At 32.2% G+C, this 15,993-nt stretch overlaps 1 protein-coding gene across 1 annotated transcript in view; it reads right to left on the bottom strand.

Annotated features, from left to right (window-relative positions):
* Window positions 1-1,907: 1,907 nt before the first annotated feature.
* The window catches only part of LOC124363385, a 43,660-nt gene continuing 29,574 nt past the window's right edge, over window positions 1,908-15,993 (bottom strand). The window contains 7 exon segments of the mRNA XM_046818635.1: window positions 1,908-2,175; window positions 3,894-4,043; window positions 6,482-6,649; window positions 7,653-7,870; window positions 9,480-9,590; window positions 12,218-12,256; window positions 12,518-12,580. Of these exon segments, the coding sequence (XP_046674591.1) occupies window positions 2,122-2,175; window positions 3,894-4,043; window positions 6,482-6,649; window positions 7,653-7,870; window positions 9,480-9,590; window positions 12,218-12,256; window positions 12,518-12,580 (803 nt within the window). The 3' untranslated portion in view covers window positions 1,908-2,121.

Raw genomic sequence — 15,993 nt, forward strand, 5'->3', positions numbered from 1 at the left:
CATATTGTAACATTTTTTAAATTCAACAAAATGAGATTACAACACATCATTCAGAACATTTAGAGAGAAAAATTATAATTTTTTATTCATTTATAATTTTGTATTAACTGTGTGTAACTGTAATATGCAGACAGGTGAAATTGATGTGTATGCTTATTCCATTGCCAATTTTATCGCTAAAGTAGGCTGATATTTGACTAAATAGAGCCCATCAAGAGGCTTTTGTTTTCTAGTAACCAGTGTTACGGTCTTTATTTTGTTCTGCAAACAACTTTATCCTAAATAAGTATATCTTATTATTAAAAGTACATGATATTTGCTAGAACTTTTAAAATGAGTCTTAGTACTCTCCTTACCTCATTGGATCTTTTATTATTTGAACATTGCTATGAAACCTAACTGATCAAAAATGTAAATGTATCATGTGGCTAGATATTGAATTTTGAGTTTAGCTCCAGTTCACCTTCCTTCTATTGCAGCGTCTGGTATCTGATGCTGTCTCAGACTTGACTCCTGGAATCTGGAATCATGTTCGCCTGACTAGATCAAAAGAAAGTCGACGATGAAGAAGCCCAAAATGAAACCGTTACATCATTTTGACATCAGAGATACCTATAAATAGGTGAAGTGGTAGTCTCATTGTCTTATCAGATACATGGTACACAATTCACAATTTAACTGGAGCTAAACTTAAAATTAAATTGAATCAACCCTTCCTACCATAGCTACGTTATGTGTGGCCAGATATCTCGAAAAAGATTTCATTTGTATTATTTTCCAAACCTTAAATTTTGCATGAAAATTCAATCTTTTATACAGTCAGGAGTAAGTTGATGTCCATAGGGTGGTGCATGTCCAACCATGGAATTTGGCTGAGCTTCATTGAAGTCTCTTTGTCAGTAAACTGACACAATTTTTCTTTTGTCTGCCAGGCGGAAGTAAAAATTTCTTTTCTATGACGTATGATGCCTGTCTGTCTTATGTCACAGGACATCTTGAGAATAAAAACATTCTATAGACATGAAATTTTGCAAGGAACTTCAGTGAAGCTCGTTACATGACATGCTGTAAAGCATACTCTTACTGTAAGAATGCTGAGATATGACATGATTTTTAAGTCATATCTTAAAAATGTTAATACTATAAAACATATGCAATCAGTTGTACATGTTATTTGAATTAAAAAAGTATAATAACCAACTTGTTTTAATTTGATTTAAAACTAAATTAGTTCGAGAGTAAAATATGTGCCAAAATTACTTATTTCTGTTTATTTGTAGCAATAATTAGGATTCCGATATGTTTTACTGGAATTCAATATTATATTCAGTATTTTTCTTTATCTGTAGGCTATCTCTGGAACTTTTTATTGAGAACTAAGAAAATGTTTACTTGCCAAACTGTACGTTAAAATTTGCTGTACCACAGATCTCTAAACAATTATGAAGAAATTGTTAAAACTTATCTAATCAGGAGGAAAACACTTCTTAAATTTCTTTAAAGATAATTTAAGATTATCTGTATCTTTCATGAAATAATAATGTTTTCAAATGGAACTAAATAGTATCTTTCTTTTTATTCAATCACTTCTGCACTGCTACAAACCTTTGTTATTAAAGACCTTATTAACCTTATTAAAGATACCTGTTTTCCCATGTTCCCCAATTAGACATTGTGCGTAATCACCAAGTTTTGTATTTTCTTGTGTATCATATCAGAAAGCTTGGGAAATTAGTATAGCAAATATCGATGAAAACTGTTAAAAGTGATTTCTCAGCAGGGTTTTGGAAGTACAAACTTTTATCAGAGTAAATGTTTATGTTTATTTGAGGTGAAGTATAAATTTTAAAATATTTCTAAAAACAGTCATTAATACCTAACTACAAGTAAAATACCAAAAATATAATTAGTAACTGAAAGCATATTTTTATAACAACTTTTGTATTAATTTTATAAATGCAATGAATTTTCACTTACACAAATTTATTAATTTTTTTCTTGATGTATTGAAATGTTATAACATTCCAAAACATATCATACTGTAAGCAATGTTTGGCGTTGTTATTTATCTTTGTTGATTCAGTCTCTAACTAATATTGTATATATGTGATCAAATATTCTCTACCAACAGCTGCAACATCTTGTTTTCTTTGCTCTCTCAAAAAACATGTACTCCTGAAACAAAAAACAAGTTTTATCAATAGCTAAATTTGTTTATTTTTATATATCATACATTTTTTTATATTCTTGATAGAAACACTAAATAATAATATTTATTTTTAAATGTAAATTAACAGAATGATTGGCCTTTTTTTGTTTATTAATTTATCATGTAGCTTTCAGGTTTCTCACACCTAAAAAAATAAAAAGAACATCGCACACAAATACTGAGAGACAATTAGATTTTACACCATGTGCTTGGCAATAGTTTGAAATTGAGTTTTGCTTGTTTTGCTATTAAAATTGTGGTAGTATCAACCAATTCCAATTACAATACTGTTAAGCAGTGTTGCATCCTCATGTGAAAAGGAGGATCTAGACAAGAAGCGGACTAGACCAAATGATCACATAACTAGAAATGGAGAGAGCCCACCCTATTGGGCAAAAGCCAAATTTAGGCCTAGGCTGGAGTATTTTGAAAAACAATTCCAGGTTAGATTCCTAAAGAGTAGAGGAGGCGTTTTAGTGGGTAACCCGTGGGTTCCATCCTGCCGCCTAGAGGAGTCCCACACTACAGGCCGCCTTTGTGTATAAAGTATTTCTCTGCCTCTCTTTAAAAAAAACCGCACATGGTATATCTATTTTGCATCTTAAGTATGGTGAGTTGTTGTTTTGGAGTGACTTTTGGTTCAAAATGTGTCTTTGAAATTAAAGAAGAACTATAAGATAAGAACAAAAAGATAAACTTTCCTCCTATTTAGGCAAGTGTTTCTGGTTTCCTACTGATTGTTCTTATTAATCTTCATTAAATACATTGAAACACTAAAATTCAGGATTTGACTTTTTGGTCAGGTCAGAAACAATTTTTATGCTATATTAAAAATTCATGGTACTCATAAATATAATATTAGTATATAAAATTTAAAATAATTACATTTTTTGCTATTGCTAATTATTGTTTAGGAGTTTCATACAAACATTACAGTTGAGTTCAATACTAATTATTCACAATTCGAGGAAAGGTAAAAGTTCTTCTTAAACAAAAGTGGAGTCTCCCGGGTATGATGTATTAAACAAGGTTGGAGTACACCAAATCACATCTCTCTTAACAGGGTTTGCTTAGGATAAAATGAGAGACATCCATTCATGATGTGAAATGCAACATCATTAAACTCACTCTTGCTTATGTAGGAATTACGTTTCATGCAAAAATTTATTACTTAATTCATTCTCAAAATATCTCCATTAGTGATTGGCTTAGCTGACTTTTAGCCAAAAACCATTTATGAACATCACCATTATTGTATTTGGAAATGAAGGTTCATGAAAATTGTAATGTCTATCTCAATTTATTTTTGAGACTGTAGACAGACAGACAGACAGACACAAGAGGAATTTTGCCAATTCTTACTGAGTGATAGGCTTTACTAAAGCTCAGCCAACTACTGATAAAACAAAAAATGTTGAAATAAACTATAACTTTACAAGGAAATGCCAATCTTTGTTTTATCTTTTTTATAATGTCATTATGGTTCTTTTCAAAGATCTTACTAAGCAGAATTAAAATTCAAGTTACACAAAGTAAATAGTTCAAATAGCACTAAGTGGTATAGATAAGGGTGGAAATCAGTGCTGTACAACTTGGGAACAATAAGGATGCCGTCACTTCGTTCTGACTTAGGGCAAGGGTTTGTTTGGTTCACAGATCTGTTGTAGATAAGAATCATATTTACCAGTAAAAACGCAGCTCCAATGAGAAGAGCCTTCTGTTTGTTCTCAACCTGGTGTGAGGGGAAGGTGAGGCTGAGGTTGTAGCTGACCAGGGTGTGTTCCCAGGTGTGGGCGATGCTAGCCACTTGGACTCCAGACTCTGCGCTCAACACCTACGCACAAGCACATAAGCACAGGTCTTTTAAGTTCAGCAGCTTTCAGTATTTAATCAAATATTGATCAATTTGTAGATTTCATCAGGGCAAGGTTGGAATAAGGTTGGTGGGCATTGTAGACTAGTAGTACAATAAAAAATTACATATCCGGGATTGCAATATCCGGAACTTCTAATATCCAGCTTGGTGACAAACAATAAAATGTTTTGTTACTGCAAGCTAGATCGATCACTTTCTCATGTACATTCACCGAAGAGGTGGGGGCCAGAGGGGAATGAGAGAGAAATGGGACTTTCTTTCTCCTTCCAACAACCTTGCCTGCTCTATGTTTAGAAACAATGACCTTTTTGAAACTGTTACAACAGAACTGTTATGTTCTGTATTCTTTCTCAATAATTCAAGATCTAAATCGTACATTACAGAATGTTTCACTTTTTGTTCTAGGATAAAATTGTATCTATAGCCTTTTGCATTGTGTTTTATTGCATATGCACGACCACAAAAATACTATCCGTTTAGTTTTAAACTTTCAAATATGATAGACGTTTGCTGTTCCATAACTTTACAAAACTTCATAATAAATAGTTCCAGCATAATTGTCGAAAGTTTTTATTGTTACGTAGTGCCTTCAAAATATTGTTTAAAATGGCTTAGATCCTTGATATTACAATTCCATATCCAGCTTTGAAATGTCAAAGATAATGATCTGGCCTATCCCAGCGCTGCATTAGGTCAGATATGACAGGTTTTGCTGCGTATCAAAGACCAAAATATCTCTGTTTTGTATTCTACATAACTTAAAACTCTAGGGAATCACCTTGTATCAAGGCGTCCCATTAGCATCATATTACACCCATTAATGACGCTGATGAATGCAAATTAATGACACTACAACAGTAGATTTTAGCTAGTAACAAGGCACTTCTTAATCACCCTTTAAACATATTAGTTACAGATCATGCCTAAGACACGTGCTGTTCAGAATGTTGGAATTTCAAACTGGTAATTTTTTAATTAATAGCTTTCTATCTTAACATCTTACTGGTTTCATATAATTCTGTCTGTTGGATCAGTATCAAATTCATATGAATGGCCTCTTATATTGTTTGGTCTCAATGGTGGCCATGGGATGTTCTCTGTGTCAGGTCAGAGATTTATGACTACTTCGTGTCCCTCAGCTCGTTGGGCCATGCCTATTAGCCCTCGCTGTTTTGCAGTTAAGCTTGCCAGGCCACTATATCACACACTCCTAAGTCAATAGGAGTGATAATTTTGCACATCACATCCACTCAACTCGTATGAACAGACCAAAAATCTTTGAAATTGTTTTGAATGGTTCAATGGAGCAGCATAGTAGGTTTTATGTCTTAATTGTACTGGAAGATGTACTTGGAAGCTTGGTAACTTGGTTGTGCAAAAGTATCACTCCTTAGTAAATATTTACACTGTTATATCAATTTTGAAAACTACAAATTCATGTATTGTACAATTTTAATTAATATTAACGTTTTTTACAAAAGTATACCATTTTCTGAGAATTTTTTCATTTTTATATGGTTTTGAGGAGCCCTTGGCACCCTGAATATATTGCAGATTACAATGATGTCACTGAGAAATATGGATTGTGGTTTCAAGTGTCTTTTTTTTATTTTTGTTTTGTTTTATTGGATCTGTATAGTATGATTCCCTGTTACCTTGCAGTTACCTGGAATATAGCGTCTGTGTACATAGCACATGTTCAGACCCCAGGCCCTTCTTTGTAGTATAATTCATCGCAATATGGATCTGTATAGTATGATTCCCTGTTACCTTGCAGTTACCTGGAATGTAGCGTCTGTGTACATAGCACATGTACAGACCCGAGGCCCTTCTATGTAGTATAATTCATCGCAATATGGATCTGTATAGTATGATTCCCTGATAACTTGCAGTTACCTGGAATGTAGCGTCTGTGTACATTGCACATGTACAGACCCGAGGCCCTTCTATGTAGTATAATTCCTTGTTACACTCATTGCGCACAATAAGGATCTGTGTAGTATGATTCCCTGTTACCTTGCAGTTACCTGGAATGTAGCGTCTGTGTACATAGCACATGTATAGACCCAGGCCCTTCTATGTAGTACAATTCATCACAATATGGATCTGTATAGCATGATTCTCTGATAACTTGCAGTTACCTGGAATGTAGCGTCTGTGTACATTGCACATGTACAGACCCGAGTATGGAGTAAAATTCCTTGTTACACTCATTGCGCACAATATGGATCTGTATAGTATGATTCCCTGTTACCTTGCAGTTACCTGGAATGTAGCGTCTGTGTACATTGCACATGTACAGACCCGAGGCCCTTCTATGTAGTACAATTCCTTGTTACACTCATTGCGCACAATAAGGATCTGTATAGTATGATTCCCTGTTACCTTGCAGTTACCTGGAATGTAGCGTCTGTGTACATAGCACATGTACAGACCCGTGGCCCTTCTATGTAGTACAATTCCTTGTTACACTCATTGCGCACAATAAACCGAGGGATGAGCAGAGTCCATTGTTGCTCTACGCAGCCAAGATAGTCTCCAGGTGGAACGTAGACATCCAATCTCTAAAAGCAAGAGGGCGAAACAAATATCATATAACTACAAATGTTCTTAAAAATGTTAAGTAATGTTATTAAACTACTGAAAGTTGTGTAATGTCAGAGGTATGGTAAGAAAAAGTAGAATTGCAGATAGGCATGAATAATTAATGTGTTGGTGTCAGTTATCCAAAGAACATAGATAATTTCTAAAGTTCAAAACTGAATATTTTTAATTCCTTGTCTGTGGCTTAATATTTGACTAAAGGTCTAGGAAGTTTTTCCTCAGGTGTATTATTCCTAAAAACGTATACACAATCTCAAAATTCTTAAAAGCAACAGGTTACCTAAAGTGCTTTTATTAGAAAATGTTATCCCTTTGGTAATGTTTGAAACAGAATGAATAATATTTTAATAAAACCCCCAACATATTCTAATAAGCTAGCTGTTACTTAAAGTTTTCTGTAGTTTACTAATGTAGCAATGACAGTATAAATTCAATTTCACAAACTGGAAGTTCACTGAGACATCTGAGATTTTGGAATAAACATAACTTGTTATTAATAATACATAGAGAATTTGATATTAAATATTATAACAAATTTTGCCACTGGATATCAAGTAGTGGAGTTCCTAATGTTAGGACTCCTGTATACAAGTATTACTTTACTTTGGGGTTGTGAATGTGTAAAAACGTAATTCACTTGTATTTAAACACTTTATAGTTCTTCAAAGTTCAGAAAAAAATACCAAGGGAACAACACTGTACTGCGTTAAAGGCAACTTTTCTTCAGCAATTGTATGTTACAAGCACACTGGTTGTGGTTAAAAACAATTTAATTTGGAATTTGAACCACATATATACAGGTCTGTAACTCTACTATAGTCAGCCTCTGAATTTTGTTTACCCTACTTGAAAATTGCACCTAAGATCTTAATGATACTTAAAACAAGAACACACACCATTAGTGCAGCACAAAGAATGACCATTTTATTTCTATAGTAATGAGCAATGAATGTATTTACCTACTTGGAGGAAACAGCCAAGTATGCCAGAAGAGCAAGCAAGTCTGCGCACGTATGTCACAGCCTGCTGTTGTGTGGGGTCAATAAGGGTTAGCTGAAACGCTCGGGATGAACCACAGCAAAGACGCTGGCAGTCCGTTGATGTCTCGGCTCCAACAAACACGGTCTCTCCCCCCACAGCCTTCACAATATAACGGTTCTCTGACTCTATCTTGGCCAGCACTAAAGTGAGAAGTGCTTTTTGTTAATTGAGTCATTTGATCAAGATTAAAATTTATAATGGTTTAGGAAATTAGCTAATTACAAAATTTAAATAGTCGTGTACAAACTGTAAGTTTATACAGGGTGTAAAAAAAGTCCCAAACAGGCTTGATAATTTCCGAACAATTACAAGTAAGGCAATAAAACTTGGTACATCATTACTGCATTTATAAATTTATATTTTAATGTAACTACAATTTTTTTTGTCATGTAAGGGAATGGCCTGCAAGGAGTCAGAAGGAAATCTTAAATTAGAGCATAGGTCGTGTAGTACATCATATTAAAGATCTTTATCAGTAAAGTACAATGCCACAAATCCGACCTGAAAAGGTTCACTCTTTGAAAATTATGCTGGTTTAAAGTTTGAAATATTTACAATGTAGGTCCTGTTCTAGGTGGTTTAATATTCTTGTCTTGGCTCAAGTTGTGAAATTTAAACTTAACAAATGAATACTGGCCTTAAGAAATAGTTTTTAAGGTAGTTATTGACTCTTCACATCAAATATTGTTTGTTTAAATAATGTACATCTTGGGGGTATGCTTATGTTAAAATCTTTTGCTAAACTCCTTCTAGACCATCCATCCTCCATTGGATGTCCTTATGGGCCATCCGCCTGACATGACAAAAAATAATAGTTACTTCAAAAAGTAGATTTATAGGTGCAATAATGATATACCAAATTTTATTGCTTTACCTGTAATCGTTGGGGAATTGTCAAGGCCGTGCGGGACTCTTTTTACACCCTGTATAATCAACATCCATTGATACTTGGATTAGTAGATTGTTTTTATTAATAACAAAATTTTATTAGTACATACAATATTAAGTCATAAACCAATGTTTTCAACAAAAAGTTTTGAATCAATGTTACATGGATTTATTATGACTATAAATTCGAATAGTAATAATATTGTAAATATAATGAATTTTGTGTTGAGTTATGTAATGTAATCAAGATAAAATCTATACTTGTTTAGTAAATTCGACCATTAAAATGATTTAGACCATAGTTGAGTTCAAACTTAGTGTGTATAATTAGTATCCATTGATATTTGGACCACAATAAGTTCTTATTAATATCATATCTATTTCTATCTATAACATAAGTTGTATAAGTAATGTTATACAACAAATATCTAAAAATTAATGTTACATGAAGAATTTGTTATGGCTAGTAAATTTTAATTAATAAATATAACATCATTGTCAATATAATGAATTTTGTGCTGTTACTTAATGTAATCAAGGATAAAATCTATACTTATTCAGTGAATTAGTTCATTAAAAGATTTAGAAAGTTGCTTTCAAACTCTTAGTGTATATAATTAATTAGTATCCATTGATATTTGGTTCTAATAAGTTTTTGTTATTTTTAACCTGTCTATTGATATGTATAACATTAAGTTGTAAAAGTAATGTTTTACAACAAATATTTAAAAATTAATGATCTAATATAAGTAAATAAAATTATATAATTGTAAATATAACATGTATCTATTATGTTCAGTTTATGTTAAAGCACTGAATATGTACCTTTAATATTGTACGTTCTGTAAAGTATGTACTTACAGTCGTGAAGTTCCACAGTCTGCTGGATGTCTACTTGGTCTATACCGGCCAGAAACTGTAAACCCGTGAGAGGAATGTAGCTGCCGATGTTTCCGCTGTCCCATCCAGTTACTACAAGTCGTGAAAGTGAATCAATACTAAATAAAATAATACCATTGGTGTTTTGACACAGTATATTGTTTGTTGCAAAAAGGGTTTTTACACAATGATGTCTGTTATATTATTTTATTATAAAAATTAAATGTGACAAAATATTTACATGATAGATGCAAAAAAATTGTGGTATCTTTCACCCTGTGGTGGCAATTATATTGGTATAATTCTAGTCATTCATACAGGTATAATAAGCACAACTACCTACTGCTGCTACTGTGGGGGTAGCTGTTAACAAGAACTTCACATGCATTGTGTAGTTATGGGATTAGTTATCACAGTTAATTTTATTGATTAGACGTCATTTTTTGTAAAAAGGATAAAATTGAAAACTTTCTCTTTGTTGCAAAAGGCATATATTCACTGAGATGTCATAAGGAATTCCTGAGATGAATGGAAAAAAGTAATTTTATTGCAAATTCTTCTCTTGTTCCAAAATGCATTCATCATATACACTCCAAAAGAACTATAATCAGAAATTCTTATGCTCTTTGCAGATTCTTCATAAAAAACCAGGCCCGTAATCAGTCCGGTATTTTCGAGCAATTTTACCGGAGCCCGGACCGGACCTTGCAACATGTCTATTCGAAGGGACAGTGTCGACAGACGAGATAGCTCAATCTAATTACTATAAGCTATAGCTATTATAAGCTAAATTTGTAATACTGTTCATTACAATGTCAAAGAAACTATTAATTTAAAAATAATAATCTTACTTTAGATTTAACATTCTCGATTGTGTTTACTTATATCATGGATTCAAGCGGAAAAGTCAATAATAGTTCCTGCGATCAAACAACAAATACCTCAACACTTTCGTCTCGTCTGACCCGATGAATCGTAACTGAAATGTCAATATAAAAGATAAATTAACTTGAATTGAGAATTAAATTAGATTATAAAAAGCACATCATTAAAATATAAAAATGATTTAAATCAGACAACTAATAAACTAAATAATAAACATATTTAAAGTTTACTAAATTAATTGAAAACAATGCTTAAAATGGTCCGATGAGTAAATATTTTTCCATACTTTTTTTAGCAAAATTTATTGAATCTTGCTTTTAACAAAATAATAAGATGTTGTCAGTAATAGACGGGAGGGGGGGTGAAGGCATGGCGGGGCACAACCGAATATCTATTTCGGGGCCCGCCAAAGCTGTGTATGCCCCTGATGACAACCCACTTTCAAATTTATCAGGAACAATCTCAGAGGAGCAATAATTATCCCTATAACCCATTTTGTCTTAAGGCTCCAGACAGTTAATACAGTTATTAAAACACTCATGTTGATTCGAACAATACAAATTGTCAACACCATGTTAGAGACAACTATGACTGATGGTTGGAGGATGAAGAGATCAGGTGTTGTTTTCATGTTTAGATATACTTCTGATTGTACAATCCATACAGTCTTTGATCAACTGTATAATAATGGGGTTAAAAGCATTGAAAATTCATTTATTAGAGGTTATGTGTCGGGAGTGCCGATGACCGAGCGGTCTAAGTCGTTGGACTTTGGGTCTGAGTTAGAGATAACGCAGGTTCAAATCCTGTCTGTGACCATTGCACTTTTTATCAGTACCATTGGCCTTGTACTGTATCGACTCTCCCCCTTCTTCTGTTTGATAAGATCCTCGCACAGGCCAGTGGCCCATGAGGGCGGACAGAATAAGGCTTAAAAGGAAATCGGCCTCTCCTTTAAAAAAAAAAAAAAAAAAAAAAAATTATGTAGGGATTTCAGTTTTTGGGTATTTATGATATAGACATGTTTTTGGTCCAAAAATCATCAAAAGTTCATTATATCAAAGCTACAAATCAAAATTATTTGTAATACAAGAGTATTGTCAACATGTAGTGTTGCATATATTAAAGAGGGTTTGAAAAAAAAAATGTTAAATCGAGAAGTTTGTGTGATTGGAGTGCATTATTTGGGGATTTCACTGTATTAGGTGAATTTTTTTTTTTTTTTTTTTTAGGTTACCTCTTGTTTTATCCAAAACTATTAAGAGTTTTTTTGGATTGATTTCTGATTGGTGATGACAACAATGATATCTATATTCTGTTATCTACTAGTAGACGCTCTCATCAACCGACACATGATACTTCAAATAAAGTAATTTTCACACATATTGATATGATTCAGCACTTGACACGTTAATGGACAATTAATCTGGAAATTACACAACCATTATTATATTCCAGGCCCAAAAAATAGTTGTGCATTGGGTAGTTAGCTGATTACCACTTCTGAAGTTTACAAATGTAAAGATAAATTTATTAGAAACTATATTTTATTTGTGTTGTGAATTTCATACGCAGATCATGATACTATCATTATTTTGTTTCTAGTACTTTTTTGACGTGAGTATTAACTTATAATCAATATTTGTAATGAAATAATATTTTAATCTATTTTGTTTGTTACAAATGCTTTTTAGAGAAGCTGAAGTAGAATCAGAACCTAATGGATTTCAACTTATTGTGCATTGTGTCATCAATTAATTGATAATCATCATATTATTATTCAGACTTCCTTTAACTGTTGAAACCCTTCAAACCCAAACTTCACTATCACGTACCTGTAGCTACAGGCATTGGGTTTCGTATTCCACTTGATCCTGAAAAATAAAAACAAAATAAAGTAGACAATTCACGTCATTTCCAATGAAGATTTCTTAGTTTTTAAGTCATGAATCACTATGTGAAAACATTCATGTTTGCTTTGAAAATCAACCTAAATCAATCTTTATTTAATCTTGATAAATTAAAATAAAAACTTCAGATATTTAAATAAGACTGAGTAATATGTTATTTAATATTATATATCTGTCCTATGACATACATAATAGATGTGTGTGTTGACCTATAGATACACTCACCTAGGAAACTGTGGGGTTGTACGGTTATCACCGTTCTTTCTGAGTACACTGGCGGAATATAATCTAAACAGAATGTTGTTTTATCATTTTTTTTATATCAATACATCTTTTTATTAAGAGAAACAAAGCTTAAACATGTAAAAGTATTATCAAACACAAGTTACTCACTGATTTATCCTTCTAGATCTATACTTTACTATTAATACCATTCAATGAACAGACCTTTATCTTCAAACAGAACAGAATACAAATAGAATAGGATATTCACAAATAATGTATTCTATGTATGGTATTCTCTGGGTATAAGATACCTTTATCCAGAAGTCTATCTTATATTATCTTATTACTTGATGATACACATATTGTTGAAATTTGTAAAATGCTGTACAAAATCTATGTGCAATAAAATGATAAACAAAGTATCAAAGGACCTGACAGAACATAATGAAAGTCTTTACCAAAGTGACTGTAACTTTTTTCACGGACTGTAACCTTGTTAATAATTCGTGACTTCCCTTTGTAACTTCGATCCTATGTAGCAAATTTCAAGTCTCTAGGACCTTTCTTTCATGGGTTCAGACTGGACAATAACACAATTTGATGATGAAAATGTTTACTTTTTACATATAATACTAGTGACAAATTACTTAATCTTCAATAAGCAAAATAAAAAACAATTTTTTCCACAATTTGAATAGCTTAAAATTGAAGTTTATTTAAATAATTTAATCTAATGTATTTTTGAAACTGAAATGTAATAATTAAATAGTACTGAAGTATAGCATAAACTGTCTCCCTTTTATATCAGTCATTTTATTTTGCCCTTACACTGTACTAGAGATTTCTGACAAATTGAACTGAAATTTTAAATTGTTTATTCATATTTTCAGTTGCTAAATTGCTATATGTATATAGCAATGGCAGTAGATAATAATATGGGGGTTCCTGGCGCACTTTCGGAGCCGACCGAAAAGCAATGTAAAATACTGTTCAATGTACCATAAAGGAAGCTGAGAAATAACACAGCAAATCTCAATGAAAAATTAACCGAATCTACAGTCGTTCGTCTCCAAAAGCGATCGGTACATTACTATCTACTCTGTGGAATGAAAAATTAACCAAATCTACAGCTGTTTTTGCTTCTACTTTTCTTAAGCTGTGCTTTGTAAAATGTTTGTCAAATCTGCTACGAAATAAAGGAAAAATCTTCAAATGACAGTCGAGGTGTGCTACTACAGACCGACCATCACGATAATCGCTTCGCCTGCGTCTTATCCGTAGTGATATCACGCCGTGAGAGGCGCAATCGTTGGTTTACAAGCACCATTTAGTTAAATAAATTTTTCTATCTAAATGATGGAGCGCGAAAAAATATCATGTCCGTTCTGCAAAAAAGAAATTTTAAGAAAAAACTATGATCGCCATTATAATTCTAAAAGTCACTGAAAAAACAAGCAAATTTTACGATAATGAACTAAATTATTTAAGACAATGGGCTAGAGAAAATAAAATTGCCGATCACGAAAACATGTTTAATATTGAGAAATTACGTGAATTAAGAGAAAATTTCAAAGTTGAAAAGAAAAATCTCGACCTATTTAATGATGAAAAACTTCATTCAATAGCTGAAAAGTTGGCTATCGGTACTAATGATAAAACCAAGTCTGAAATGATCGAAGAAATTGATAAAACTCTTAAAGTAAAATCCGAAAATATCATTGATGTAGAAGTTTTTATCCTCAATACACGGTCTTTTCAAGCAATACATTTTAACAAACTTGAACGACAATTCCATGTCAATTTACAAATATCTTTCAATTATGCGGTCAGAAATTAAAAGTTTAATCGAGAAATTTCAAGAAAAATGTTAAAAATATGAAGGGCTATCTCTCTTTGGAATGTGAATACGAACGAACTTTAGTGAATGGTGAACCGCAAACATGTCTAATGTATTTTACTATCAAAGCAGACGAAATCTTTGACGTAAACGACTTTATTACTAAGCAATTTAATAAATTAACACATCGAGAACAAACGAATAATCCAAATAAAGGGTTCCGGATGGACATTTAAAAGTTGTAAACAACTAGTTTTGAGCCTTAACAAACACGAAATGATGAATGCAGGATCATACATCGATTTACCAAAGGAATATCAAAGATAAAAAAAAGCTTGTATAAATATAAAAATAGAGATGAATTTTTGCTTTATTTACTCAATAAGATGTGCTATTGAAAAACCAGAAAGAGACTGTGAACGTGTAAAGCAATACGAAAAAATTTGTGAATGACGAAATATTTTCAGGTTTTGAGTATCCAATGTCTCTGAAAGATATACAAATATTTGAAAAACGAAGCTACAATTCCAAGTATAAGTATCCAACAATGTCTATCAATGTCTACAGTTTTGATGAAAATATTAACATTGTTCCGTTACAAATTTCTGAAAAATATGACGCTGATGAAACAAACATTGATTTATTGTATGTTAAACAAGATGATAAATCTCATTATGTTTTGATAACCGATTTAAATAAGCTTGTTTCTTCGCAGTTGTCTAAACATAAAGAAAGAAAATTTTTGTGTAGAAGATGTTTAAGCCATTTTTTCAAATCTGGAGATTTTAACAGATCATTTAGAAATTTGTAAAAATCATGAAGTTTGTAAGCCAATTATGCCATTTCCAGGTCAAACAACTAAATTTACTAATTTATCAAAAGAAATTTAACCATCCGTACGTAAATTTTATATGGACTTTTGAGAGCATATTAGAAAAAATTTCCGACATGCAAGAACAATCCACAAAGATCGACTACAACCAAGATTCAGAGGCACATTCCTTATGGTTTTACTCTATATTTAGTGTCGAATGTGACCAATCGCATGTACAAACCGATATGTTATCGTGCCAAAAATGAAGAAGATTTGAAAAACGTCCCGACAAAATTGTTTGAAGAACTCAATAAATTATCGAAATACATAGCGAAAAAAATATAATTCTAAGAACATGAAACCTATGAAATTGACAGAAGAAGAAGAAATTTCGTATCAAAATTCAAACGTTTGTCATATCTGTGAATGGGTCTGCTTATGATGTTGGGTCAATTCAGTATGGTTTTACTCCTGATAGTTGGAAAGATAAGAGTTATAATAAAGTGAGAGATCATTGTCATTTAACCGGCAAGTTTCGAGGCGCAGCTCATGCATGTTGCAATCTAAATTTGAAATTTTCCTCAGAATATTCCCGTTTTCTGCCACAATATGTCAAATTACGATACTCATTTGTACATAAAAGAATTGGCTAAACAATATGGAAATGTTGATTTGATTGCAAACACCGATGAAAAATATATAAATTATTCTGTAAATTCTGGATATGGCTATGAATTCGAAGGTGATAAGCCAAGAAAATTCATCAAGTTTTCGTTTGTAGACACGTTCAGATTCATGGCCTCGTCTATTGAAAAATTAGCGAAA

This window comes from Homalodisca vitripennis, chromosome 5, assembly GCF_021130785.1.
Source record: "Homalodisca vitripennis isolate AUS2020 chromosome 5, UT_GWSS_2.1, whole genome shotgun sequence".
Taxonomy (NCBI): Eukaryota; Metazoa; Arthropoda; class Insecta; order Hemiptera; family Cicadellidae; genus Homalodisca; species Homalodisca vitripennis.